The 26364-nt window shown below is 37.8% G+C and overlaps 1 protein-coding gene across 1 annotated transcript in view; it reads left to right on the top strand.

The window, feature by feature from the left end:
- bcap31 (B cell receptor associated protein 31) overlaps nt 1-25276 on the top strand; it is a 30353-nt gene extending 5077 nt beyond the window's left edge. Inside the window, exons 3-8 of the mRNA XM_088081559.1 lie at nt 2042-2142; nt 3167-3311; nt 9751-9886; nt 19851-19977; nt 20998-21098; nt 22500-25276. Of these exons, the coding sequence (XP_087937685.1) occupies nt 2042-2142; nt 3167-3311; nt 9751-9886; nt 19851-19977; nt 20998-21098; nt 22500-22526 (637 nt within the window). The 3' untranslated portion in view covers nt 22527-25276. The remainder of the gene's footprint in view (nt 1-2041; nt 2143-3166; nt 3312-9750; nt 9887-19850; nt 19978-20997; nt 21099-22499) is intronic.
- The last annotated feature ends 1088 nt before the right edge of the window (nt 25277-26364 follow it).

Genomic DNA, 26364 nt, shown 5'->3' with positions numbered 1-26364 from the left:
TGGGTTTTATTTATTTCTTTATTTATTTTTAAAGTTGAGTGTAAATTTGAGCACAGAATCAAATCAAATCACAGATTCAAACCTTTTTAAAGCGCTCTGTAACTTAATACTTTAATTAACATTATAACAGTATTTTATTAAACTTTATTATAACAGAAGTTTTTGTAGCTTTATTTTATGGCAGTAGCTATATTATTTGTAACTTGTAGTCCTTTTGATAATTTTGCATTTTAGTAGTTTACAGTAGTTTAGAGGAGATTTTCAAAATATCTATCTATCTATCTATATATATATATATATATACATATATATATATATAATGTATTGTGATATAGCCTTAAAATATCATTATAAAATAATAACAATTAAATCTTTATTATTTTATCATTTATCTATCTATTTTATCCATTTTCCTCCATTAATTTAGCATTAATATGAGTGTTAGTAGAATTCACACTTTGTCTACATTTATGTAATATTTTAGTTTTATTTTGTCTCATGACACAATGTGTATTGCATTGGACACTCATGTACATAGTATGTCACACGTTTATTTTTAGGCGTCTTAGGGTTTCAGACTCACATGACCTGTCAGGTGACCTGTTCTTACTGGTACTTATGTGGTGTGTCTCTGCACTTTTATCATGTCTGAAGACGGGCTTTGGTCCGAAACGTCACACATGTGGAAGTTATAAATGTTCATGGGAGCATTGTCTAGTATGCAGACCTTATTTGTGTTTTTGCTTCACGGGATAAAACCATCAAAAGAGTCCGGCGCTCTTCATCTCACAGGTCGGACTGATGTCTTGTAGTCTGAAGTTGGCATAAATCTGGTTATCCGATCCAGGAGAGAAAGCGCTCCCTAAAAGTCAAACAGTTCAGCAGAAGCAGCTGGGAGCTGATTGATTTTCGACAGTGTGTTCGCTGAAACAGAGCGGTTCTGTGTGACTGAGAGCAGATTAAAACCTCCTGATAGAAAAAAGAGCCGCTCTGATTAACTCTGCTCACAGAACAGAGACCTCACTGATCGCAGAGCTGATTTCATCCCAGTTTATCACCAAACGTTCCCACTGGAGCCGGCGAGCTGACCTGGAGCTCAGAAACCCTGAAGGGATGATTTGATGTCGTAGAGAAACAAGCATGACTCAGTCAGTAAAGAGTAAAGATATCAGACTGTACCAGAGGTGATGTTTTAGCAGAAGCTTCTGGAGGAAAAGAGCTTCTGTATACAAGCAGATGAACACAAATGTGCTGAACAACATTAAGAGTCGACAAATTATTGACCAGGACGATTATTGGGGCCGATATTTGGCATTTTGCCAATTATCTGTATCGGCGTTTTATTTTGATGATCACTGATAAAATTCATTAAAAAGTGCAAAGAAAGTGTCAGCATGGGAGGAACTTTTTATCGGTCTCATTAAAAGTGATTGTAAACTGGATTCAACATGTAAACGTCCTGAACGAAGAACTAAATGTTAAAAAAAACTTTATTTCTCCAAGATGCACGTAGTTTTAGGCTTGGATTGAATCAGTTTTTAATACCTTCATACCTGAAATTGCAGCGGGGTGTATGTAAAAAAAACACAATTAAAAAACGATGGAAAATCTAACCTGCATATGCAGATTTCTTTTCCTCCTCAGACTTGACAGACACTTCCACTGTGCTCAGCCCAGTAAACCTCTCTGTTCTGTGATAATAATATAATAATGGTTTAATAACATATACCATGATACAGTAATATTTTCCAATAAAGTTATCATAATGTACTTGTTTTCCCAACTTGATTTAAAAAGTGATTTTTAAAAAAATAAAAATATTTATTTATTTTTTGCTGGATATCAGCAGAGTTTTGTAAGATGATGTTTGTTTCTTCTTCTGTGGTGCTCCGTTGGACCACCAGATGGAGTCAGAGCTCCTTGTTAACTTGCTTCAGCTCAGTCAGTCTCTACTGTTGCAGTACATGTTGTACTGTGTGTATTTACTGTATTTTATTGTGTTTCTGCTGTATTATAATGTGACTGTGTTTTTGTCCTGCAGGTGGAGTAAAATCTTCAAGTCTCGGATCGTGCAGACCATCGCTCTCTATGGAAACACTTCATTCATGGTGGCCATCGCCATTCTCGTCTTCCTCCTCATCGGTATGTGAGAGAGAGAGAGAGAGAGAGAGAGAGAGAGAGAGAGAGAGAGAGAGAGAGAGAGAGAGAGAGAGAGAGAGAGAGAGAGAGAGAGAGAGAGAGAGAGAGAGAGAGAGAGAGAGAGAGAGAGAGAGAGAGAGAGAGAGGTTTTAGTTTTTCAGTTAAGTTTTGTCTGCTTATTAATACTTTCTACTTTCATTGAATTCATTTTAACCAGCATCAGTCCTAATCGTAAATATCTATAGTTTCAAGAATTAAACCCTTTAAACGCCAGGTTTTTGTCATGATGCCACTATGTCTTTAAATGAAAAGAGAAGAATTATTTCAATATACTACATGCTAGGTTGATTTTTTTTTAATTATTATCAGTGCCTGGGATATGTCAATAATTTGCAGTAGCATTCATTTATTATTTTTTGTGCAGTGTCACATGCTTAAACTCATATTGTTCTGCACACAAAATCTGCCTTTCAAATCAAGCTATAAATACAAACAAAAGTGAATTAGTTTCAAACATGCTCAGTGTGTGAGTGTAGCTGCCGACAGTCTGGGATATGTCAGTGTGTGAGTGTAGCTGCTGACAGTCTGGGATATGTCAGTGTGTGAGTGTAGCTGCTGACAGTCTGGGATATGTCAGTGATCAGCAGCTACATTGACTGTGACAGGTCACCTAGTGGAAATAGCATGTATTTCCTCCATATGCCAAATATGGTCAAAATGACCTCATCAGGTGGAAAATAGTCAAAATGACAAATTCAGAGTCAAAAGCCCAGAATGACACCCAGAAATAATACAAGTCCTGTTTTTCTGCTCTGATGGCTGTGGGATCAAAAATGTCAGTTTGAATGGGTTTCAATGGAGCATTTTTGGACCTGAACAGTCTGAATGTAACTATTTAGTTTCCACAGTGTATTTTAGACTTATTTGTGCAGTATAAAGTTGTTTGTGTAACTTAACTGTGGGATACACAGTTACAGTGTTCTTTTGTGTGTGTGTGTGTGTGTGTGTGTGGTGTGTGTGTGTGAAGATGCTTTCCGTGAGGTGAGGAAGTACAGCGTGACGGAGAAAGTGGATCTGACCAACAACCCGACAGCCATCGAACACATCCACATGAAACTGTTCAGAGCTCAGAGGAACGAGTACATCGCCGGCTTCGCCCTGCTGCTCTGCCTGTAAGACACACACACACACACACACACACACACACACACACACACACACACAGGGGTAATTTCTGAGTTAAAGGTGATGGCGTGCACCATCAGATCAGCTGAATGTGATGTGAGGGAGCGTGTTTTTTATCTCATCAAGCGGATCCACACTGGGTCAAAGCCGCTTGCTTTGTGCTTCCTGTGCTGCCTCAGTAACCATGGTAAACAATGCATATGCAACATAGAAACATGCTGTACAGTGCAAAGGTACAAATACAGTTTTTAAAATATATATGTATTAAATGAGTCAAAATTCAAAAGGGTGTAAAATGTGTGTGTACAGTCCCTAAGAGTTAAACATGATGCCAACAAAAACTTCACTGTACCAGAGGTCAACATGAAGATGCTGTGTGCGTGCTTTTACATTAAAATAATCAATCAAATTGATTGTTAAAAGGCTCTGATTAAATAATTCAGCATTAGTCAATAATGTTTTTGAGCCGTCCATAACCACTCCAATATTAATGTCAAAACAACACACACAGTGAAGCTGCCAGCAGGTTAAAAAAAACCACCTTCGCCTACGTGACACATGGCAGCTAGACTCTACCCCATGTAATGTCAGCCGTTAGACAAGCGGGGAAACCCTACACACACACACACACACACACACACACACACACACACAGAGGCAGACAGACTGATCTAAATGCAGAGGAACTTTACAGTTGGATGGAAAGAATGAGCAGCTGTGTGTGTGTGTGTGTGTGTGTGTGTGTGTGTGTGTGTGTGTGTGTATGTGTGTGTGTGTGTGTGTGTGTGTGTGTGTGTGTTTCTCCACCGACAAACACTTACTGTACAGTGTAAATTGGCCGGCTGACTCCTGATTGGATGGAAATCTGACGTGGTCTCTGATTGGCTGACTGCCTCAGATGGGGGGGGGGGGGTCGAATATGAATGAAATCTGATTGGTTTTGGAGTTGTTTGACATGTTGTGTTGTGATTGGATGAGAGCTTGTTGTTGGGCTGAAGGTGTTACCGACTGATTATCAAACTCTGCAGGTCAAACCTCAGTTAGTGACAAATATATGAATGACTTCATAAAATAGTAAACACGAACTTTAAAATGAAGAAATATTCCCTTTGAAGAGCTTTGGGGAGGCAGAGCAGAGGGTTCGTATGGTCATGACAAACCTGGAAAAGTCATGGAATTTGCAAATAGCTACGTCTAGTCCAAGGAAATTTTTGGGAAACTGAATATAAGCTGAAAGGTTTGAAAGAGTCATGGAGTTTTTTTCACAAACCTGTATAAAAACACATGACGTCTGCAAGGACAGTTGGAAATCTGAAAACACAACAATAATTTCTGTTTTACAGTTTCTGGCTGTGAGGAATTGGATCATTTTTAGTGACTTTGTTTTTTAAGAACAAATGGTTAAAAAAAAAAACCTTTTTTTTTTCAAATTGTTAAACATGTTTAAAGAAAAAAAAAGAGAATGTTTGGTCTTTAAGAATTTGCCTCAAAGTCATAATAATAAATAAATAATAATAATAAATAATAAACTTTATTACAGACTCAATGGTCCAGATAAGAGCAAGACAATACATACAAAAGATATAAAAGACACATAGAAGTACCATACACAACATATTCACAATGCAATAAGATCACTTAATTAAAAAAATAAATAAATAAATAAAAAATCCCCAACACAATATGTACAGATCACTTAAAAACAATTAAAAAAGTCAATGACCACAGAATAGAAATGTCCTGGAAGTTTATTGGTAAAACTGTGTATAAATCTTGGTAAATGCACTTTATATTTGGGGCCCCTGACTCTGCAGGTGATTGGCTTATTGTGCACATCAGTCATTAACTTCTCAGTAATTATTGAGCTGTTCGAACAGTCCCTCGCAAACATTTCCAGGCTTTGCTATGATGATCAATAATGAAATCAATTATTCTGTTGTGGGAATCAGTCGGTGCATCAGTCGGTGCATCAGTCGGTGCATCAGTCGGTGGTGAATCAGTCGGTGCATCAGTCGGTGCATCAGTCGGTGGTGCATCAGTCGGTGCATCAGTCGGTGGTGAATCAGTCGGTGCATCAGTCGGTGCATCAGTCGGTGCATCAGTCGGTGGTGAATCAGTCGGTGCATCAGTCGGTGCATCAGTCGGTGGTGAATCAGTCGGTGCATCAGTCGGTGGTGAATCAGTCGGTGCATCAGTCGATGGTGAATCAGTCGGTGCATCAGTCGGTGAGCTCCCTGACAGTCGTCTTACAGCTCCAGGTTAAGTTGTGACCGTCTGAATGTAAAATCACCAAACACTGGTGCACTCGGCTCAGTGTGTGACACGTTAAGTTGCCTGCAGGGGGCGGTGTCTGGTCGGTGGTCGCTCGGCGCTCAGCTCGTCCTGCAGCTGCTCGCTGACTCACCGCAGCAGCGCAGCATGTGATGCAGCAGCTGCTGGAATGTAGAGTCCAGGAGGAAGTGCTCCAGCGTTTACACCGAGCCCCTCTCAGTCAGACTGCTGGGATCTTGGACTGTGACTCAGGAGAACAGAAGCAGAGCGAGTCTGTGGAAAGAGCCGGCAGCTGATCAGATTATTTCAGGCCTGTCAAGCTCCTGACGGCCATATTAGGAACTCAGAGACGGACTGACGCGTTGTTGGTTTTTGTCTGAACGTTCGGAAAAAACATAGAATAACACCAGACTTTATCCTTTGACCCTTTCCTGTGCTGCATTAAGACACCTTTTCTTTTTTTGTTCTTTGTCTCTAACTCTATATGTGTGTGTGTGTGTCTGTGTGTGTGTATATATATATATATATATATATATATTAGCTCATTCTTGAGGTCATTTTCTTGTTCCTTCTTTATTCCTTTACTTTTTTGTTTGTTGTTTTGTGTGTGTGTGTGTGTGTGTGTGTGTGTGTGTGTGTGTGCGCGCGCTTATTTTCCAAGTAATTTTAGCTGTAAAAATTTGTGGTTTTTTGTTGTAAGTTTGGGGGCCATTCCTTTTTAAGTTGCTTTTTGCCCTCTTCCCATGTTTTTTTTCTTTTTTTTAAGAAATCAAGTGAATTTGCTCAGGTATTAAAGGGTTTATAGTGTATAAAGACTGTGTTTATATGAAATGATGGACTTTTAAAACTCTTGTTTTGACTGAAACATTTTAGTGATGACACTTCCGTCCTTTGCACGTGTCGACCTCCTGATCTCACAGTCTTTTACGAACAGTCTGTACTGAGTTTTTTTGGGCAGCACACGGCGTCCATGCAGCCAATGAAACTGGTTCCATGCTGTTCCTCATAGCTATGCAAGTGAAAATCAATACATGTTTTCTTCTGAATTTTGTAAACAGATCAGTATTTCATTGGTTTTTTATTTCAGTAGGCTGTCTTCTTCATTTTAACGTCACTGTGCAGAATGTGATGCTAACAGACTGTTTTTACATTCATCTCGAGTGAAGTCACAAAAGCCTCCTGTGCAGTTACAGCTCAATAAACAACAGGCATGATCAGTCAGCTCTTCTACACTGAAACAGACTTCTCAGTGTGAAAGGAGACACGTTTGTCCTGCAGTTAAACTTCTGAAATGTGAAAACAGAAATGTATGGTCACATATTCTGTATTTTACACAAGAGAAAGGGATTAGATGTGCGTTTTAGTCAGTTTTAATCAGTTAATTTAACTGTTATTGTGGGAAAATAATATCACAGACAAATTATTAAAAGGGCATAATTTATACAGTGGTGCAAACTTTCACCTTTCAGCACAATTTGCTTTTTTGAAAATGAAATAGATCTCAGGGGGTCTCAGGGGGTAAACGAGGTCAGTCTGTGTGTCCGCACAGTAAGAATCTCCTGATAACCTCACTTGACTTATGACGATGTGTCAAACTTGGCATTGTCTCCTTAACATTTGTTTCACACTGACTGACAGACAACAACTGAATGCTGACAGTAAAAAATGAGTATTGGACGAAGGACAACCACAGTGTTCTCAGGATGTGTTCAGTGTAATCCTTTAAAATTTACTTTTGGGGTGCAGACTTAAATAAATCCAGCTGTTTGAGTGAGAAATATGTTGATATTTTCAAAGCAATATAGACTAGATATCGTATAATATATAGTAAAAAAAATGCTTTTTAGAAGCAAAGATATTATTAACCCCTTCAAGACTGTTTGTCTCATTTTAATCTATTTTCATTCTCCATGTTGTGATAATTGTGTGTGTGTTCATGCATGTGTCCTAAATGTAGTCCAGATTGTGTATTTGAGTGTAATCAGTGAATTTCCAGCTCAGCTCCTACAATAAGTTGCTGATCACTGACATATCTGAGACTGTCAGCAGCTACACTCACACACTGAGCATGTCTGAAAATAATTCACTTTTGTTTGTATTTATAGCTTGATTTGAAAGGCCTATTTTGTGTGCAGAACGATATGAGTTTAAGCATTTGACACTGCACAAAAAATAATAAGTCAATGCTACTGCAAATTATTGACACATCCCAGGCACTGATAATAAAAAAAAAATCGACCTAGCATGAAGTATATTAAAATAATTCTTCTCTTTTCATCTAAAGACATAGTGGCATCATGACAAAAACCTGGCGTTTAAAGGGTGAATATTCTGAAAGTTAATGTATATTTGATATTTATGATTAGGACTGATGTTAGTTAAAAATAAACTTGATAAAGGTAGAAAATAATTTTAACGTATAATATTTTTTAAAGTTTGATTTTGTGTGCAGAGCCATACGAGTGTGTAATATTAAAGCGGGCCCTAAGGCGTTAAGTTAAATCTCTTAAAACAGCAGACTGGTGCTTTAAATCAGATCAACCTCTCACTGGCTCTAGATGAACGTGATTGGGAGCAAGTATTGTCTCTGATTGCCCCCAAAGCCCCTCCCCTCTCTGTGAGTCACGGTGACATCACAGCCTGTCGGCGCCCCACACAGCATGTACAGCACGCACACCTCAGGAGGAAATGTCAGGGTGTGTTGTTACTATATGTGAGTGTGAAGTGGTGAACGGCTATATTCGGTTGTGTAGGATGTGTTGACAGACGATCTAATGCACACACACGCGCGCGCACACGCACGCACGCACACACACGTGTAGGTCTGACAGCTGATGCAGCAGGTTTTTTCGGGGCTCAGGTGTTGTGTTGTTGTTGTTCTCACCTCAGCGACTCGCTGTCTCTGTCAGGTCGACTCCAGCTGTTCATTCAGTACAGATGTAATAATTACCAGATGATCCTCGCGCTGCAGCGGGTCGTCCAGGAGCCGAACGGTTGGTGGTTTAAACCCTAGCTGATCAATACATCTACCAGGCAGATTTTATTAAAGGCCGTTTGTACGTGCTGCAGCTTTGCAGCTTACACCAAAATGTAAGAAAGAAAGAAGAAAAGAAACTTTTGTATACTTCAATACAAATGTTGAAGTCCGTCACTCTGTTTTTTTATCAAAAACTGTGAAGTTAATCACACTGATCTCCCACATTTTTTAATCAGTTGATACCAAACGTTGCTACAGGACATTTTCAGACACAAGTCATCCTCACAGATTTTATGATTTATCTCAAATTCACCCTACAGTGCATCAAAATGTTTGACCTTAAACACTGCTGTAAATGTATACTGAAGAGTAAATAGTTACATTCAGACTGTTCAGGTCAAAAAATGCTCCATTGAAACCCATTCAAACTGACATTTTTGATCCCACAGCCATCAGAGCAGAAAAACAGGACTTGTATTATTTCTGGGTGTCATTCTGGGCTTTTGACTCTGAATTTGTCATTTTGACTATTTTCCACCTGATGAGGTCATTTTTACAAACTGTCTCGTTCCTGCGAGGTTTTCCACGAAACACCTGTCATTGAGTGCGTCCAATCCACATGGAGGTGGTTATTAATAACATCCATAACACTGATTCATCACATGTACCTGTAAGCCAGGTATAACCAACTGGCGGACCGTGGTCTGGATCCTTTGTGTTAGTTTCAGCTTTAATCAGACTTTGGATGAATTATTTAGAAACAGCAGGACGCATCGCTCCGTGTCTCATCCGGCCGCTCGCGCTGAGCTCTCATTATTATTACCAGGGGCAGATGTAATGTTTTGGGGGCCCGGGGCCACAAGCACATGAGCTTATTTTCAGCCTTTCTCTAACTGTGAATGTTGGCAGCTATAGGAGAAGTAGGCCGACTCAAAAGTTTTTAATTCCTGAGTAAAATGATTGCTAAGAGGAAATTTAAGTACCTGTACCTCTGTGAGTTTTAGTAGAATAGGTCCTCCAGTTGGTAATGCCTGTTCTACAGTATATTTGTCATGTTCAATGTCCTAAGTCCTCAGCTCTGGACGCCGGCGTTGTTAATGGGGACCGCTATTATCTTAATTGCAGCAGCGTTGAGTCATGGTTGTTTGTGACCAGACTGTGTGTATTTGTGTCTGCAGGTTGCTGCGTCGCCTGGCCACTCTGCTCTCCCAGCAGGCCACGCTCATGGCCTCCAACGAGGCCTTCAAGAAGCAGGCGGAGAGCGCCAGCACCGCCGCCAAGAAGTACATGGAGGACAACGAGCTGCTGCAAGAGGTGACACACATAAAACACACACTTTATTATTTATGACTGAGTGAAAGCTGTGTCTGTGTGTGTGTCTTTGTCTGTCTGTGTGTGTGTGTGTGTGTGTGTGTCTGTGTCTTTGTCTGTCTGTGTGTGTGTGTGTGTGTTTGTGTTTGTTTATTCAGCTCACCAGTTGGGGGCAGCACTGATCTGCAGCTGCTGAGCTGAACCCAAATAAACATTGGAAATATTCAGAGACCAACACATAACACACACTATCTTTGTCTCATTCACAATATGCACACACACCCTCTCTGTCACACACACACTCACATTCTGTGGTAATCTGACCTGGGTTTGTGCGGGGTGAAGAGATCACTAAGTCCTCTGCGGCTAAAACGAGAAATTGCTTCATATGCATGTGACAGTCATTCACACACACACACACAACGCACGCACGCATGCATGCATGCACGCACTCACACACAATCTCAATGCTTCCACTTGAGGAAGTTTTGCTGTGAATGAATCATAGTAGTGTTTGTACGCTCTGTGAGTTTGATACCGAAGCAGTTGGTAGTGTCACAGTGTCTGCAGCTGTGTGTCTGTGTGTGTGTGTCTGTCTGAGTGTGCGTGCGTGTGTGCATGTGTGCGTGCGTGCGTGCGTGTGTGTGATATGAATCCATCTGCAGCTGCAGAGGACCTGCAGGAAAACATACAGTCAAACACGTGTCTATTTTCGACAGGATGGTGTAATTTCAGCAGACACAGTTACTCGGGGTGACACAACTTGTGTGTGTATGTGTGTTCACATGTAATCAGACGGTGTAACATGTTACCATGAAGGCGACAACACGACACGCCCTCTGACCGCCTGTCTCGTAATAAATGTCATGTTTTTAAGACTTGGAGCTCAAACGATAATAAACTGATTTAGAGTATGTCACTCAGTTATTAAATTTCTCCTGAGAAGTCATGGAATTTTACAGTCACATTTTCCAGGCCTGACAGTCAGGGTTTTTTTGTTGGTGATTTTTACAGAAAACTTAAAAGATCAGGGCACCTTTTTTTTCTTTTTTTGGCAATTTTTATAGACAACTTAAAAAATGGTTTTTTATTTGTTTTTTCTTTTTAACATTTTTTTGTAAGTGAACTGGTATGGAAGCCATATGGTGATTTTTCTTTCTCTCTCAGAATTGTTGGTGATTTTTAAAACTTAAATATTTGAAGCAAGTCTTTTTCTTTTAATTTTTAGACTTGAAAAAAATCTTTTTTAAAAACTAACAAACAAAAAGCTTCGGAAGCCGTGTTTTCTTTAAAAAGTTTTGGCGATTTTTCTTTTCCTTTTTTTTGGCAAGGTTTGTGTGATTTTGTTTGTTTTCTTTTCTTTTCTTAAATTTTTAAAAGGCGTGTTTACTCTATAAATCACCAAAATGACACCATATATCACAGCCAGAAACTGTTAAAACTGAAATTATTGTTGGATTTTTTAATGTCCAGCGGTGCCTGGACACATCCTGTGGGACTCTCAAATTCTGTTTGAACTGAAGAATGGATGCGTTTTGACGGAAAAACGACGAAACACCTCACTGTTAATCAGCCTGATTGACTGTGTTGTTTAGTTTGAAGCTGAACTCGCGACACGTTGACTCCCAGTCGGTTCGTTCCCGTCATTCTCGGCACTCCCTGTGGAGGAGTCACTGGGAGGATTTTACTGGTTTATGAAAACTGACTTACTGTAGCTCAGCTGACCGCAAAAACACAAACTTTCTCATAACCCAAAATTAAGTAATGAAACGCTTCTTCCAAACCTTCAGTTACATTAGAAGTTTTAAACATATTACAAACTATCTTGTTCTTAAATGGATCATACACCTTCAAAATAAAAGATTCATAATTTTGTTTTTTGTTGTTTTAGTTTTATTCAGGGTTCGTAAGGTCATCGTGTACACTGAAAGTTTTGGAAAAGTCCTGGAATTTTGTTTGACAAACCTGAATAATAACATGATGTGTTTGAGGACTGTTGGAAATTTTAAAATCAACCATAATTTCTATTTTTACAGTTTCTGGCTGTGATAAATGGGGTCATTTTGGGAGTCATTTTCATCAAATCAAAAAAAGAAAAATTAGACGTGGGAAAAGTTGCCAAAATGTTCTCATTAAAAATCAACAAAAAAGGGGAAAAAAATCAGCAACTTTTTTTTGAATCAGCAAAATACTGTAAAGGGAAATAAAAAGCCTAAATTTTTCTTTAAAACTTAAGAAAATTATTTTAAAGGGAGAAAAATATTGCCAAAATCTTTTCTTTAAAAACTGACAAAAAAGGGAAAAAAGCCTAAATGTTTTTTTTAAAAAAATCAGAAAAGTGGCTGAAATCGTTGAAAGACGACATGCCTTCGTGTTTTCTTAAAAATGCATCTGTAAAATAAATGCAGAATAGAGCCATTTAAAGTTGTATGCCCATAAAAACACAAGTCCTGGAAATTTCTTAGTAAAAATGTGTACGAACGCTGTTTTATGCTGCAGCTTTACATCGATTCCTAACTTGACGAAATGCAAACGAGCGAGCGAATATCAGGCTGTTTCAGTTTTCCAGTGAACTTTCTTTCTGCGCCAGTGAACAGGCTGTGTGACGTGTTACTTGCTATTTTTTAAAATAATTTAAAATGGTCATTTTGAGGGATGTTTTTATGCAGTTTGTGGGCGGAGAACCTCCACATGTCGTTAACGTGTTTGGGTGGTTAACTGTTTCTTAAGGAGCTCCCTCAGTTTCCAGAACACTATTTTTACTCGTGTAAAAGGTTGACTGTTGGCACTGTGACGACTCGTGAGTGTTGAACCAGGGTCCTGGAGGTCTGCTGGCCTTTCTGAACCGGAGACCTCGTGCTGCTGGATTCGGTTCACAGCGGTAAAATCAGGTTTTATGGCCGAGCCTCTTCAGTTAAAGGTTAAAGCAGCTGTTTCGCTCCGTCACTCTGAATCACCCACATGAACCAGCTCCTGTCAGCTCGCTCTCACTTCTCTCATGTCTGAGCTCTGCGAGCCTCTGCTGGAGAGTAACTAAGTACTTTTACTCAACTACTGTGCTGAAGTCAAATTTAGAGGTACTTGTTCTTGACTTGAATATTTCTATTTTACAATATTTGATACTTCTACTCCGCTGCATCTTAGAGGGAAATATTATACTTTTTACCTGGAAAGTTCATGGAATTTGCAAAAAGCAAAATCTCCAGGCTTGAAAAAGTCATGGAAAATGGATACATGTTTTTTCTTCAAAAAAATTTCAAAAATCAATAATTTTTTTTTTTTAAATCCCAGGATTTTAAGACATTTCTATGATTTTAGGACATTTCGAGAATTTTTGGATGTTTCTAGGATTTTAGGATGTTTTAAGGCTTTTAGGTCATTTCTACGATTTTAGGAGATTTCAAGGATTTCAGGACAATTTTAGAATGTTTGCACTTTTGATGGATTTGAGGACATTTCTAGTATTTTAGGACATCAGTGTCTTATCTGTGTCCTCTGTCGGGGGTGTGGGGGATCCTCCTCTGGCTCTTTTTTTGATCAACAAGCTCTATGTTGATGCTGTTTTATGTCTCTGAACCCTTATGGAGACTAAAAGGAGAAAAACTTCACTGAGTCAGTCACTTTATTTTTGATGAGAATAATATAATAATGATAAAATAATTTTGCCCACAGGAGGCCACATTTGTCCATGTGGGTGGTTAGTTGAGTATCAACTAAAATGAAAATTTTATTGTAGTTTATATTGACAAAAAGATCCAGAGCTGTTTTTAAGAGGAACACATCTTTTAATTTGCATAAGTGATTATTTTTCCCACACGTGGAGATATTTTTTCTTTCACTGCAGTCACCGTGAGGAAAATATTGATGTGGAGTTCGGATTAGAAGGGCCCCAAAATGTTGAGAAAAGCATCAAGATGAGTTCACACAATAGTAAAATACCTGACTGTTATCAGACGGACCGACCGAAATATTATTATTTTACTTTTTTATGGAGATTTGTCATCAAAACAGACAGACAGACAGGTGTGAATACCAAACACACCCTCTGTCACCGCACAGCTGCACACACACACACACACACACACACACACACACACACACACACACACACAGAGTTCATAATAATAAGTGACCAATCACAGGAGGCGAAGGATCTCAGAGTAAATCAGGTTTCAAACATGCAGAGATTTATTGTCATTTTACTTCAAATAGACGCAAACAAACAAACAGACGGACTGAATCAAAAACATTGATTATTTACTCGTCTTTCCATATACGGCCCCACAATTAAGCAGCCAATCGGAGAGCAGTGTGTATTTTCTGTAGCAGCAGTGTGAGGCAGAGCAGCGCAGAGCAGCTGTCGCTCTGAGGTCAGCAGCCGGAGGTCAGGAGGCGTTTGGTATGAACACCTGTCGGCCTGCGAGATTCAAACTGAATTCAGACTGAATTCAAACTGAAACTGACTTCGTCAGCAGCCTCCATGCGATCATTTATTGATTTACTGATTTTCAGCTTGTTCTTGGCTTTTTCTTAACCCCTTGAAACCTGAGCTTTGGCTTCATCTCAATCAAAAACATGTAAGAAGGAATTAGTGAAAAAGTTACAAGAAAATGGTCACCCAATAAGCAATCAGAAAATCATAAAAAGCAACAACAAGGAACTAGCTTGAAAAAAAGTACTTAAATGTAATCAACTTTAAATAGAAGTATGATATAGTAAAATAATATAAATAAAAGAAAAAAAATATTATTCTTTTCGGTACTCAGTAAATAAATTAAAAAAGAAACCGCAGAGACAAACTCTATTTAAAACTTTAATTAATATTATTATATCTATATTATCACTTGTGCCTGTCAAAATCAAGCTTTGAAATTTTAACCCTTTAAGTGTCAGGTTTTTATCATGATGCCACTATGTTTTTAGAAGAAAAGAAACACTGAAAAAATTAACTACTTTGTCGAAATGTCATCAGGTGGAAAATAGTAAAAATCTGCTGTATATGTTGTATTATGAATATATGTGTAAGATTTAAAAAAAAAAAAAAACATAGTGGCATCATGACCAAAAACTAAATTAATGAATATTTGATTTTTAAGATTAGACTAATGGTGGTTATAAAAAAAACAAAAAAAGGATTTAATTATTATTATTATTATTAAACAGAACTTAATTTTAAATTTTAAATGGAATTATGTAAAAAACAGTCATACAGGCAGTTGAGAAGAAAAGGAAATATCCTTGAGCGGGTGAGATCCTCTGCCTGGTCGTCTAACCCTGAATGTCAGCCACCACAACGTGATCTTGTAAGTGTTTCACAGTAAAAGCCCTGTTAGCGAGGGCAGCTGTGGCTCAGGAGGTAGAGCGGGTTGTCCACTAATTGAAAGTCTGGCGGCTGCAGACGGCTGTGGTGTGCGATCAGCGTGAGTGCCTGTGAATGTCTGAACTTAGTCACAAGTGTCAACTACAAGTGCATTTACGACTGAAACACAGGGCTTTTAATTTGAAACATATACAGGAAGTATAAGTAAGAATATTACTTGGACACAGAGTTTGGAGAGCGTTCAGTGTGTGAGCTTTGAGGCTTCACTGTTGCATCTAAAGGAAATCACAAACATGTCGTCTGCATCATTTTACAAACATTCGTCTTCTTACAAAAACCCTCAGTAAAGTTTTAGATTAGGGCTGCAACAACAAATCGGTAAAGTCGATTATAATCGTTTATTAAATGTGTTTGCAATTACTAAAATTTTTGATTTGTTGTGTCGCACGATTATTACGTCACTCACTGTGTCACGGGACTGTTTAAGTCACCTGCAGACCGGAGAAGCCATAGTCTAGAATAGATTATTGGTTAATATCTAGAGAATTGGAAAAACAAGTGATAGATACATATATTGAGCCCTCTGTGCTCACAGATCACAAACTTATTTACCTGTCAGTAAGTTCAAATAATATATTACAAGATAAAAGATTTAATACAGGTTACTGGAAATTTAATGGCACCTTATTAAAGGACAAACGATTTTTAGATACTACAAAATTAATTATTAAAGAAAGTTGGATAGCAGGTAAGACTTTGAACTCATATTGTGGTCAGTGGGAGTTAATGAAATATAAAATTAGGAGGTGGGCAATTCAGAGAGGTAAGGAAATAGCAAAAAATAAACGTATTAAAGAAGATGGTATAGTTAAAGAGATAATCACAATACATGGAAAGAACCAACTGTCTCAGGAAGATAAAATTAATTTAACTGAACTTCAGCTACAACTGGATCAATTATACGAAGAAAAGGCCAAAGGAGCCTTTATAAGATCCAGAAGGAGATGGATGGAGGAGGAAGAGAAAAATTCTAGATATTTTTTTAGCTTGGAAAAGAGAAACGCTGAACTCCCCTCCATTCATAAACTTGATATTAATGGTCAGACCTCAGTAAATATGAAGGAAATCTCTTATTATGTTAAAAACTTTTATGAAAAGCTGTATGCTGAGAAGCTTCATAATACTGATGAAACCTTTTTTTCCTCAATAAAGAATGTAGCAAATTGTATTGATGAAGAAAGTTTGTGACGGAAAAATAACTGTTGCGGAGATTAAAATCTGTATATCTAAACTGAAAGAAAATAAATCTCCGGGCAATGATGGATTGACCAGTGAATTCTACAAAGAATTCAAAGATGACATCGCAGATTTTCTGTTATGTGTATTTGAAGAAGCTCTTGAGGCTGGTAAATTACCGCCCACTATGTCTCAAGGACTTATTACTTTAATACCAAAACCAGGCAAAGATCTGTTACTGATTGAAAATTGGAGACCTATAACCTTAATTAATAACGATGCAAAGCTATTTTCATTGATCTTTGCTCAGAGACTTAAACCTTGCCTCAATACAATTATTGATGAGTGTCAGTCAGGTGTTATGAAAGGACGGCACATAAGTAACAATGTCCGATTAATTTTAGACCTGATTGATTACAGTGATCTGCTTGAAGATGACAGCTACATTCTTTTTGTGGATTATTATAAGGCTTTTGATACAGTAGCTCATAGCTTTCTCTTCAAAACCTTAGATCTGTTTGGATTTGGTAGTTACTTTAAATCGGCCATTCAACTGCTATATAAAGATTGTAAAAGTTCAGTTAGATTGTCTACAGGCACAACACAGAACTTTAATATATGTAGAGGGATTAAACAAGGAGATCCCGCTGCACCCTTTTGATTTCTTTTAGTTATGCAAACCATGTTAGTGCACATTAATCAAAGCAACTTTAGCGGTATTAAATTAGACAGGAAAGAACTTAAGTGCTGCCAACTAGCAGATGACACTGCAATTTTTCTAAAAAATGGAAAGGAGGTTAAAAAAGCCATCGCATGCCTGAATAAATTTTCAGGGGTTTCAGGGTTAACTGTAAATATTGGAAAGTGTGATTTGTTTGCCTTAAAAGAGAAGCCTAATGACCTACTTGAAATCAGTGGGATTCCTATTAAAGACGTGGTTTCATATCTGGGTATAAAAATATGTAAAAATCAAAAGGAACGGGCCAATATGAACCTTGATCCTCTGGTAAAAAAAATGAAAAAGAAACTTGATTTTTGGTTGGTAAGAGATTTATCTCTGAATGGACGTGTTTTACTTTCTAAAAGTGAAGGTCTTTCACGCCTAATTTACCCAGCAATGGTCATGGATGTTCCACAAGAACATATTACACAGATTGACAGGAAAATGTTTGACTTCATATGGAAAAATAAACCACATTATTTAAAAAAGAATGTATTATGTAATTCATACTCTGAAGGAGGTTTAAATGTGTTAGACTTTGGTACAGCCAACATAGTCTTTAAGATCAACTGGTTCAAACGATATATAAAAGAAAAAGACAAATTATGGTTTATTATCCCAGAACTGTTATTCAGGAAGGTGGGTGGTATTGAGTTTTTGCTGCATTGTAATTATGATGGAGGCAAGATTCCTGTCAATCTGTCTAATTTCCATAAACAAGCCTTAATGTCATGGTTAATGATATACAAGCACAGTTTCTCTCCACACAGATCTTTAATCTGGGACAACAAAGATATCAAATATAAAAATAAAACATTATTTTTTGATGGTTGGGTGGGAAACAACATTTTGTTTGTCATGCAATTATTAAATAGAAACAGACAGCTGTACAGCTATACAGAATTTCTAACGAAATATAAAATACCCATCACTCCTAAAGAATATGCAATTGTATTTGACGCAATTCCTACTGGACTGCTGACACTTCTGCAAGGGGGAGGAGAGGAGAACACACGATATTCATCAGAGCTCTCCTTAGGTGGAGTACAGTTAATAAGTGACAAATGTAGCAATAAATATATTAGGAAATTGTACCACCAAACCTCAACCCCTCAGAATCCAGTTGGAACTCAAAATTTGAAAATATTAAATGGAAATCTGTATGGACGTTTAATCAGAAATTTTTTGTAACAAATAAAGTCAAGGAAGTAGCTTTTAAAATATTACATTTAATTTACCCAACAAATCAAGTTGTTGTAAGATTTGGGGTTGTGGAGAGAAACTGTGTGTTTTGTAACCATGAGACAGAAACTATTTGCCATTTGTTTTTTGAATGTGTCTATTGTCGAATATTTTGGTCAAAGGTCGAGCAGTTCTACAATGTACAGACTGGCTCCAATATTCAGCTGAGAGAAAAGGATGTTTTATTTTTCTATGGAAATAGTGCTAGTGAACATCGAAAAAGTTACATCTTGAATTTACTTATACTGTATGGCAAGTATTATATTCACAAGTGCAAATGGAATCAAAAACCTCCAAAAATACAACAATTTATAAAGGAAGTAGAGTTTTATATGATCTCCCTACATGGTGTAAAAGACAAAAAAGCAATGAAGACTCTGGACATTTGTGAATGCTTTAACATGTTTAATTAATTTTGCAGATACCCTGAATGTTTATGTATATATGTACATTTGTATATATTGTATATATTGTATATACACTGGTGTCTGTATATATGATAATGTATATATTGTGTGGTGGATGGAGAAGCCGTGTTTTGAAGAGGCACAGGCAGAGAGGACGTTTCCTACGAAAACTTCAAAAGTTTTGGAGCACATCACCTTATGCAAAACAAGGAAGTTGTGAAATATGCAAAAGGAGCACGGGAGAACGACGGTTATGACGCGGCATCTAAAACGAAAGCGCCCATTCATACAGCGCGAGTCAGCTGTGCGTGACTGCAGCCTCGCGGAGCTGCTGCGTGTTTCATGCTTGCGGTGTTCACACATGCAGCGTCGCTGCTGCCTCACGGCCGCAGATATTAGTTCTGGATTTCCACATTTAAAAGCACAAATTCCTCTCATTTATGAAGCGGTGCGACAACACGGCCCTGTAAATGTTTCAAAATAAAATGCCTTGTCTCAGCAACTGATGGGATTCTGTCCACAGAGACGCTGTCAGAGGGCTTTTGTTTTTAAGGGAAGCAGGGAAGTTGGAGTAAAACTGCCATCTTTGTACTTTAAACTGCAGTGAAAACTGATCTAGAGTCAATATAATCACCAAAAAACCATCTTCACTATTCCTGCTGACAAACGCGCGCGCCACGTGTCAAAAATCAGCAGGCCACCGTTTCTCTAGATGTGCTGCAGCTGACACAGGAGACGCTCCTGATAGGCCGCCCAGGCCTATTTATTATTTTTAATTTAATATTATTTTGACAGCTCAGGGATGTTCAGGCAACTGCCTGTTTATGCACTTTTTACTCTGCTAATCTGTTTTTGAGCAAAGTGATTGGAGAAAAAAAATGCTTATTTTATTATTTCTATTTTTATTTCTTTTAAATCTGATTCATCAATTAACCAAAAAAATAATCGATAATTAATCGATTATCAAGATAATCGTTGGTTGCAGCTCTGTGTGACCGTGTAAACACACACTGACTGTTTTCTTCGGTCTTCTTCGAACAGAAACTGCGAGACGCTGGAATCGAGGTGCCGGAGGCCGGGAAGAAAGGAGCAGGACCACAGGAGGAGAACAAGGCTCTGAAAGAGGAGGTGAAGACCCTGAAGGAGGAGCTGGACACCACCAAGAAAGGTGAGGAGGTGCAAAGAGAGCACAAGAGAGGAGCAGGAGGTTAAAGAGGAGGAGGAGGAGGTTAAAGATATGGAGGAGGAGGAGCAGATGGAGGAGGAGGTGAAATAGAAGAAAAGGCTGAGATTTAGTGCGATGTGTTTCATACAGTCATGAAAAACCTGGAAAAGTCATGCACTATGCAAATAGCAATTTCCAGGCCTGGAAAGTTTTTTTTAACCATTTTTTTGTAAACTATGTAAACCCCCAAACATTTGGAAAAGGCATGGAATCGCCTCACAAACCTGTATAATAATATGCAATGTTTTTAAGACTGTTGGAAATTCAAAAATCCAACAAATATTTAATGTATAGTGTGAAGGGGAGAGAGAGGGGAGGACGTGCAGCAAAGGGCCGCGAGCTGGAATCGAACCGACGGCCGCTGCGGCGAGGACACTGCCTTCATTTACAGGGCGCATGCTTTATCCTCTGAGCCACCCGACACCCCTAATGTTTGGTGATTTTTAAAGAACACGTACGTTTGGAGGGCGTGTTTAAAAAAATAACAACCCCCCAAAAAAACCCAAAAGTTATTTTTAAAAAATGCTGACAAGTTTTATAGGAAAAAAAGTGAAAATGTTTGTAAGAAAAATAAAAACTTTTTTTCTTTTAAAAAGTAAAAATAAATATAAAAATTATTTATTGTAAAAATGCCTAAAATCAAAAACAAAATTGAAAGAAAAAGAAATAGACAATTTTTTCCAGTCATCATCCTGTTGTGAAATCATCATTTTTAGAAATAATTTATATTTAAAGAGCTTTTGTATATTTATAAAAAAAAAGAACCGATAAGGAGCAGTGATGGTTGTTTCAGACGATGTTTGGTCTTTAAATTTTTTCCATTGAAATGAATGTGTAAAAACCTTGCATAAGTAGCATAAAATGGTACTTGAGGAAAGTACAAGTACAGCAAAGGCTTACTTAGGTACAGTAGTGGAGTAAATGTACTTAGTTACATTTGATCTCTGTGTTGATGTTTTGCAGCTCTGCAGAAGTCGGACAGTGATGTTCGTGCGATGAAGAAACAGGCCGAGAATCTGACAGTGGAGTACGACAGACTGCTGGACGAACACAGCAAGCTGCTGGTAACACACACACACACACACACACACACACACACACACACACACACACACACACACACACACAGAGTTATGTAACATACCTACAAATACACACACGTGTGTGTTCAGCTGTGTGTGTTGTATGTGGACTCTCTGGTCCTCTAATGCAGTAGAAGTACTGATATCACACAGTGTAAACAAAATATCTGAATACATCTTCCTGTTGCATTAATGTGTCATTTTAACCCTTTATACTCTGTTGGGTAGTTTAACCCTTTAGTGACTGTTCGTCTCTTGTCCTCCTTCCTGCTGTGATAATTGTGTGTGTGTTGATGCATGTGTCCTAAATGTAGTCCAGATTGTGTATTTGAGTGTAATCAGTGAATTTGCAGCTCAGCTCCTACAATAAGTCTAAAATACACTGTGGAAACTAAATAGTTACATTCAGACTGTTCAGGTCCAAAAATGCTCCATTGAAACCCATTCAAACTGACATTTTTGATCCCACAGCCATCAGAGCAGAAAAACAGGACTTGTATTATTTCTGGGTGTCATTCTGGGCTTTTGACTCTGAATTTGTACGACTTAGCGTATAGTTTATTAAAAATGATTGATTTTTGTGTGTTTCTTCATCTAAAATCATAGTGGCATCATGACAAAAACCTCATATTTAAAGTGATAAAATCTGAAAATGAATGAATATTTGGTATTTATGATTAAGACTGATGCTGATTAAACAAGATAAACTCAATGAAAGTCTAAAATAATATTAGTGTAGAATATTTTTTAAAGCTTGTTTTTGGCCATAACTCAAGAATAAATTCTTAAATTATGACAAAACTTCACACAAAATGTCAAATGTAATAAAATGGAGTGATGACATTTTTATGCCCCAAAGGTCAAAGGTCAATGTCACTGTGACAAATTTGTTGCGCAAACTTGTATAATGACACATGATGACATCATCACAAATTTGAAAATTATTAAAAAAAAAAATACGATTAATTATCAGTTATTTATATTTAAACATTAAACATTGTTTTTTTCACAGTTTCTGGCTGTGATAAATGAAAATCATTTCTGGTGATTTTAAGAAAAAAAATTGCCAAAAATGTTTTAAGAGAGAAACAAACACCAAATTAGTTTTCTTTCATTTTGACTTAAGAATAACAAAATTTACAAAAAAATGTTTCTTGAAAAAAATCACCAAAACGAACTCAATTCAGTCTCCAATTATGACGAAACTTCGTAAAAATGTTTAATAGGATAAAGTAATGAAGATTTGACATTTTATATGGAAAAGGTCAAAGGTCAACTGCATCTGGGAGACATCCGGTCAGAAACTGAATCTGTAAACTGTCAACTTTTAATTGGGCGAAGTGACTGACGCTGTGTTTTTACCGCCCTGCTCTCTGTCTGCAGGCAACCAGCGACAAGAAGTCCGACTGAGGAGGACGAAGACGATTTCCAGCTTCTCTCATCTTCATCTTCATCACGTCACAGTCCTCAATGAGCCGCTCAGTAATCATCTGCGATGTGATGTCACTTCCTGTGTTTGGATCAGCTGCGTTTGGTTTATTTCATGTGGTTAAAAAAAAAAAAAATCTCATCAGGAAAAGATTGTCGGCTGTTTGTGAGCGTTTCTGTGTAACTGACCAGGCTTTTTTTGTTTGTTAGTTTTTTTGGAGCTGAAATGTGATCGAATCATTCCTCGTTTCCTGCAGAAAAAAACCTGACCTTCAGACACGTTTTCGGCAGGAAACACACGAGTTTTATTCCAAAATCTGAGGTCCAGTGTTCACGAGACACCTGAATTAAAATATTGCACAGTGGATTTAAGTCTCAGATGTAACGACTCCAAACATGAATGTTTTTCAGAAATCAGAGAGACTTTCAGGTCGTAGATTTAAGATAAAATGAATGAATGTAAACGTCTGCAGCGCGACGCTTCGGCGGACGGCACTTTGTACGAGTAAAACAAACCGTCAGCGTCACCCGTTTCATCCAGATTTAAAAATAATTCAATGATTTCTTATTTCTGCAGCAGCTGAGTAAAAAATCCTGCAGACTGACGTTCACACGCAGTCAAATCAAAGATTCAAAACTGACAGATTTTTGTTTTGCTCGTACGAAATAATCCGTTTTTTTTTTTTTTCATAATTAAAACAGCACGTTACAAGATTTATTTTTTATTTTTGTTTCATCAGTTAACAGTTTAGTTTTTGGTGGTAAAGGTTTAATATCTTCATGTTTTTGTGGCTTAGATGAAGATTTTCTCTCTGGAAAAAAAGACTTTGTGTCGGAGCATTTTCTGTTTCAGAAACTTTCTCCTCAAAGTTTTTGCAGAACGACGTCCGAAATGTAAAAGTCTGAGTCGTCTGTTGCCTCCGGCTCTCTGACAGATTGTGTGTCAGCGAAAGTTTGGATGGAAAGAAGCACATTTCTGTTTTTTTGTTTGATTGAAGTCGTGAGTCTGAAAACAGACGAGCAGCCGCGACGGATTCAAACACGTTAACGTTTTTGAATCCGTCAGTAACTGTAAAAACTTTAACTTCTGTTCACGTAAAGAACTTAACAAACCACAGAAATTAATTAAAGAGACGATTATCTCCATAAACGAATATCTGCATGTGAATGCAGGTGTATTTGAAAAAAAACATTTTAAAAAAATTAAAAAATCCGAAGAACCTAAATAATGATGAGAAGGTCGGCAGGTTCAGAGATTTTGACGATGAATCTGCCTTCAGCTGCAGCGAGCGCAGAGGTCTGTTCATGGAGATTATCTGAATAAAAGGTTTACTTTTTCTATTCATTTCTATGTTAACTCTTTGAAACCCAAGAAAACTGGCTTGATTAAAAAAAGTAAAAAAATCATGGAAAGAAGGCGACAAGCAACTAAAGAAGAAATGACCAAAAAATTAGCAGAAAAAAAGTGCAACATTTCTTGAAACCGAACATAAAGTTCCATAAAAAAATATATAATAACTCTGTACAATTATTAGTATTAGTATTATTTTACATATTTAATTAATATCATTAGATATGAAATGTTTCTGGATATTTTTCCCTAACTTTTAAAAATAATTGTCTGGATTTCTTTCAAAAACTTATCAAGAAATAACCCAAAAATTGCAAGAAAATTAGAATGAATTTACAAAACAATAACCTGAAATTGGCCAATAAAAGAAAAGAAAGTAAAAATTGGAAATAACAAAATAAGAGTAATAAATATATATTTTTTTCTGCAACTAATTTTAAATACGTTATATCAACAATAAATCAAGCTTTCTTGATAGATTTCCCCGAGTTATTTAATCATTTTGTAATGACTCATTTTTTTGCTAATTGTGGGTTCTTTTCTTGTCACCTTTTATTTTTTGTGGTTGCAGTTTGCAGGATATTTCATGTTTCCATGTTTGCTCAGAGTTTAAAGGGTTAAATGCTTGTGAAAGGCGTCTGAATGCTGCACAAGAAAAGTGACGTCAATCCAGGTTTCAAAGGGTTAAAAACACGGCGCATGTGATGCAGTTTCTGTTGAAGGACAAACTCAGCTGCGTGCTGATCTGCTCTAATGAAGAAACGCAGAAATACAAAAACACAAATCATGCTGAGGCCGCGCACAAGCTTCACACCAGCTGCCTTTATTTTGAAAATCTCTTCAGCATGGGACGGGTTTTCTGTGCTGTGATTGGCTGTTTTTTTACTTTTAACTGATGGCCATATTTCAGATTTCTTTGTGTTCAGAGAGAAAAATTTTGTTTCTTGGTGACTCAGCTGCTCGTCTGGATGAACAGTTGAGTCCACTCAGCTCTCACTACGTTTTTATTATTACTATTTTTGTTTACATCTGATTTTGTCGAATTCCCGTCAGCACGATGAAACTGTTGAATTACACTTTGATGTTTTTTCTTTATGATTTGATTGATGATTTCTGCGACACTGCGATGCTGACTGCAGGTTTTCATCATTGTTTAATGCTTCCATCACGTGATCACGGCTGCTGAGTCAAACGTCACGATAATATTTCTGTATTTAAACTTGTTTGTTTGAGCAGAAAAGAGAAGTTTTCCTCTGTTTCTTTTTTTTCTCACCTATGTATTGTTTGTGGTTACGGATGTGTTGGACTGTAGAGGGCGCTGTGCAGACGTGAACTGTAATCTGGACTCACTGAGCTGAAATAAACCGCCAAAGGAGCCTCACACGGCCTGCAGGTATCTGTTTCCTGTCTGCAGGTATCTGTTTCCTGTCTGCAGGTATCTGTTTCCTGTCTGCTTCCTCTCTGTAGGTATCTGTTTCCTGTCTGCAGGTATCTGTTTCCTGTCTGCAGGTATCTGTTTCCTGTCTGCTTCCTCTCTGTAGGTATCTGTTTCCTGTCTGCAGGTATCTGTTTCCTGTCTGCTTCCTGTCTGCAGGTATCTGTTTCCTGTCTGCAGGTATCTGTTTCCTGTCTGCTTCCTGTCTGCAGGTATCTGTTTCCTGTCTGCAGGTATCTGTTTCCTGTCTGCTTCCTCTCTGTAGGTATCTGTTTCCTGTCTGCAGGTATCTGTTTCCTGTCTGCTTCCTCTCTGCAGGTATCTGTTTCCTGTCTGCAGGTATCTGCTTCCTGTCTGCATGTATCTGCTTCCTGTCTGCTTCCTGTCTGCAGGTATCTGCTTCCTGTCTGCAGGTATCTGTTTCCTGTCTGCTTCCTGTCTGCAGGTATCTGTTTCCTGTCTGCTTCCTGTCTGCAGGTATCTGTTTCCTGTCTGCTTCCTGTCTGCAGGTATCTGTTTCCTGTCTGCTTCCTGTCTGCAGGTATCTGTTTCCTGTCTGCTTCCTGTCTGCAGGTATCTGTTTCCTGTCTGCTTCCTGTCTGCAGGTATCTGTTTCCTGTCTGCTTCCTGTCTACAGGTATCTGCTTCCTGTCTACAGGTATCTGCTTCCTGTCTGCAGGTATCTGCTTCCTGTTTATTTAAGCGGGTGATTAACGTGCACTAATACACACACAAAAAAAAAACGTAGTGATGCTTCACAGATTTTCACCTCGGGGCTTCACACGGTCATGAAAAACAAGGAAAAGTCATGGAATTTGCCAATAGCATTTTTTCCAGCCTGGAAAAGTTTTGGAAAGCTAGATATTGTTTTTGTTTTGGAGAATTTACGGAAATTATTATTAAAACTTAAAATGAATCAGTGAATTATTTTATTTGTTTTTATTTGGCTGTGATTAATGTTAAAAATTATATATAAATATTTTTGTGATTTTGACTTTAAACCTTTTAAAGCGGCAGGCGCAGGTTTGAGAGGC

Source organism: Plectropomus leopardus, chromosome 9 (genome assembly GCF_026936395.1).
Source record: "Plectropomus leopardus strain MGB_pleo_1.0 chromosome 9, ASM2693639v1, whole genome shotgun sequence".
NCBI lineage: Eukaryota > Metazoa > Chordata > Actinopteri > Perciformes > Serranidae > Plectropomus > Plectropomus leopardus.
Note: the sequence above shows the minus strand (reverse complement) of the source record. Positions and strands in the feature narration are given on the sequence as shown.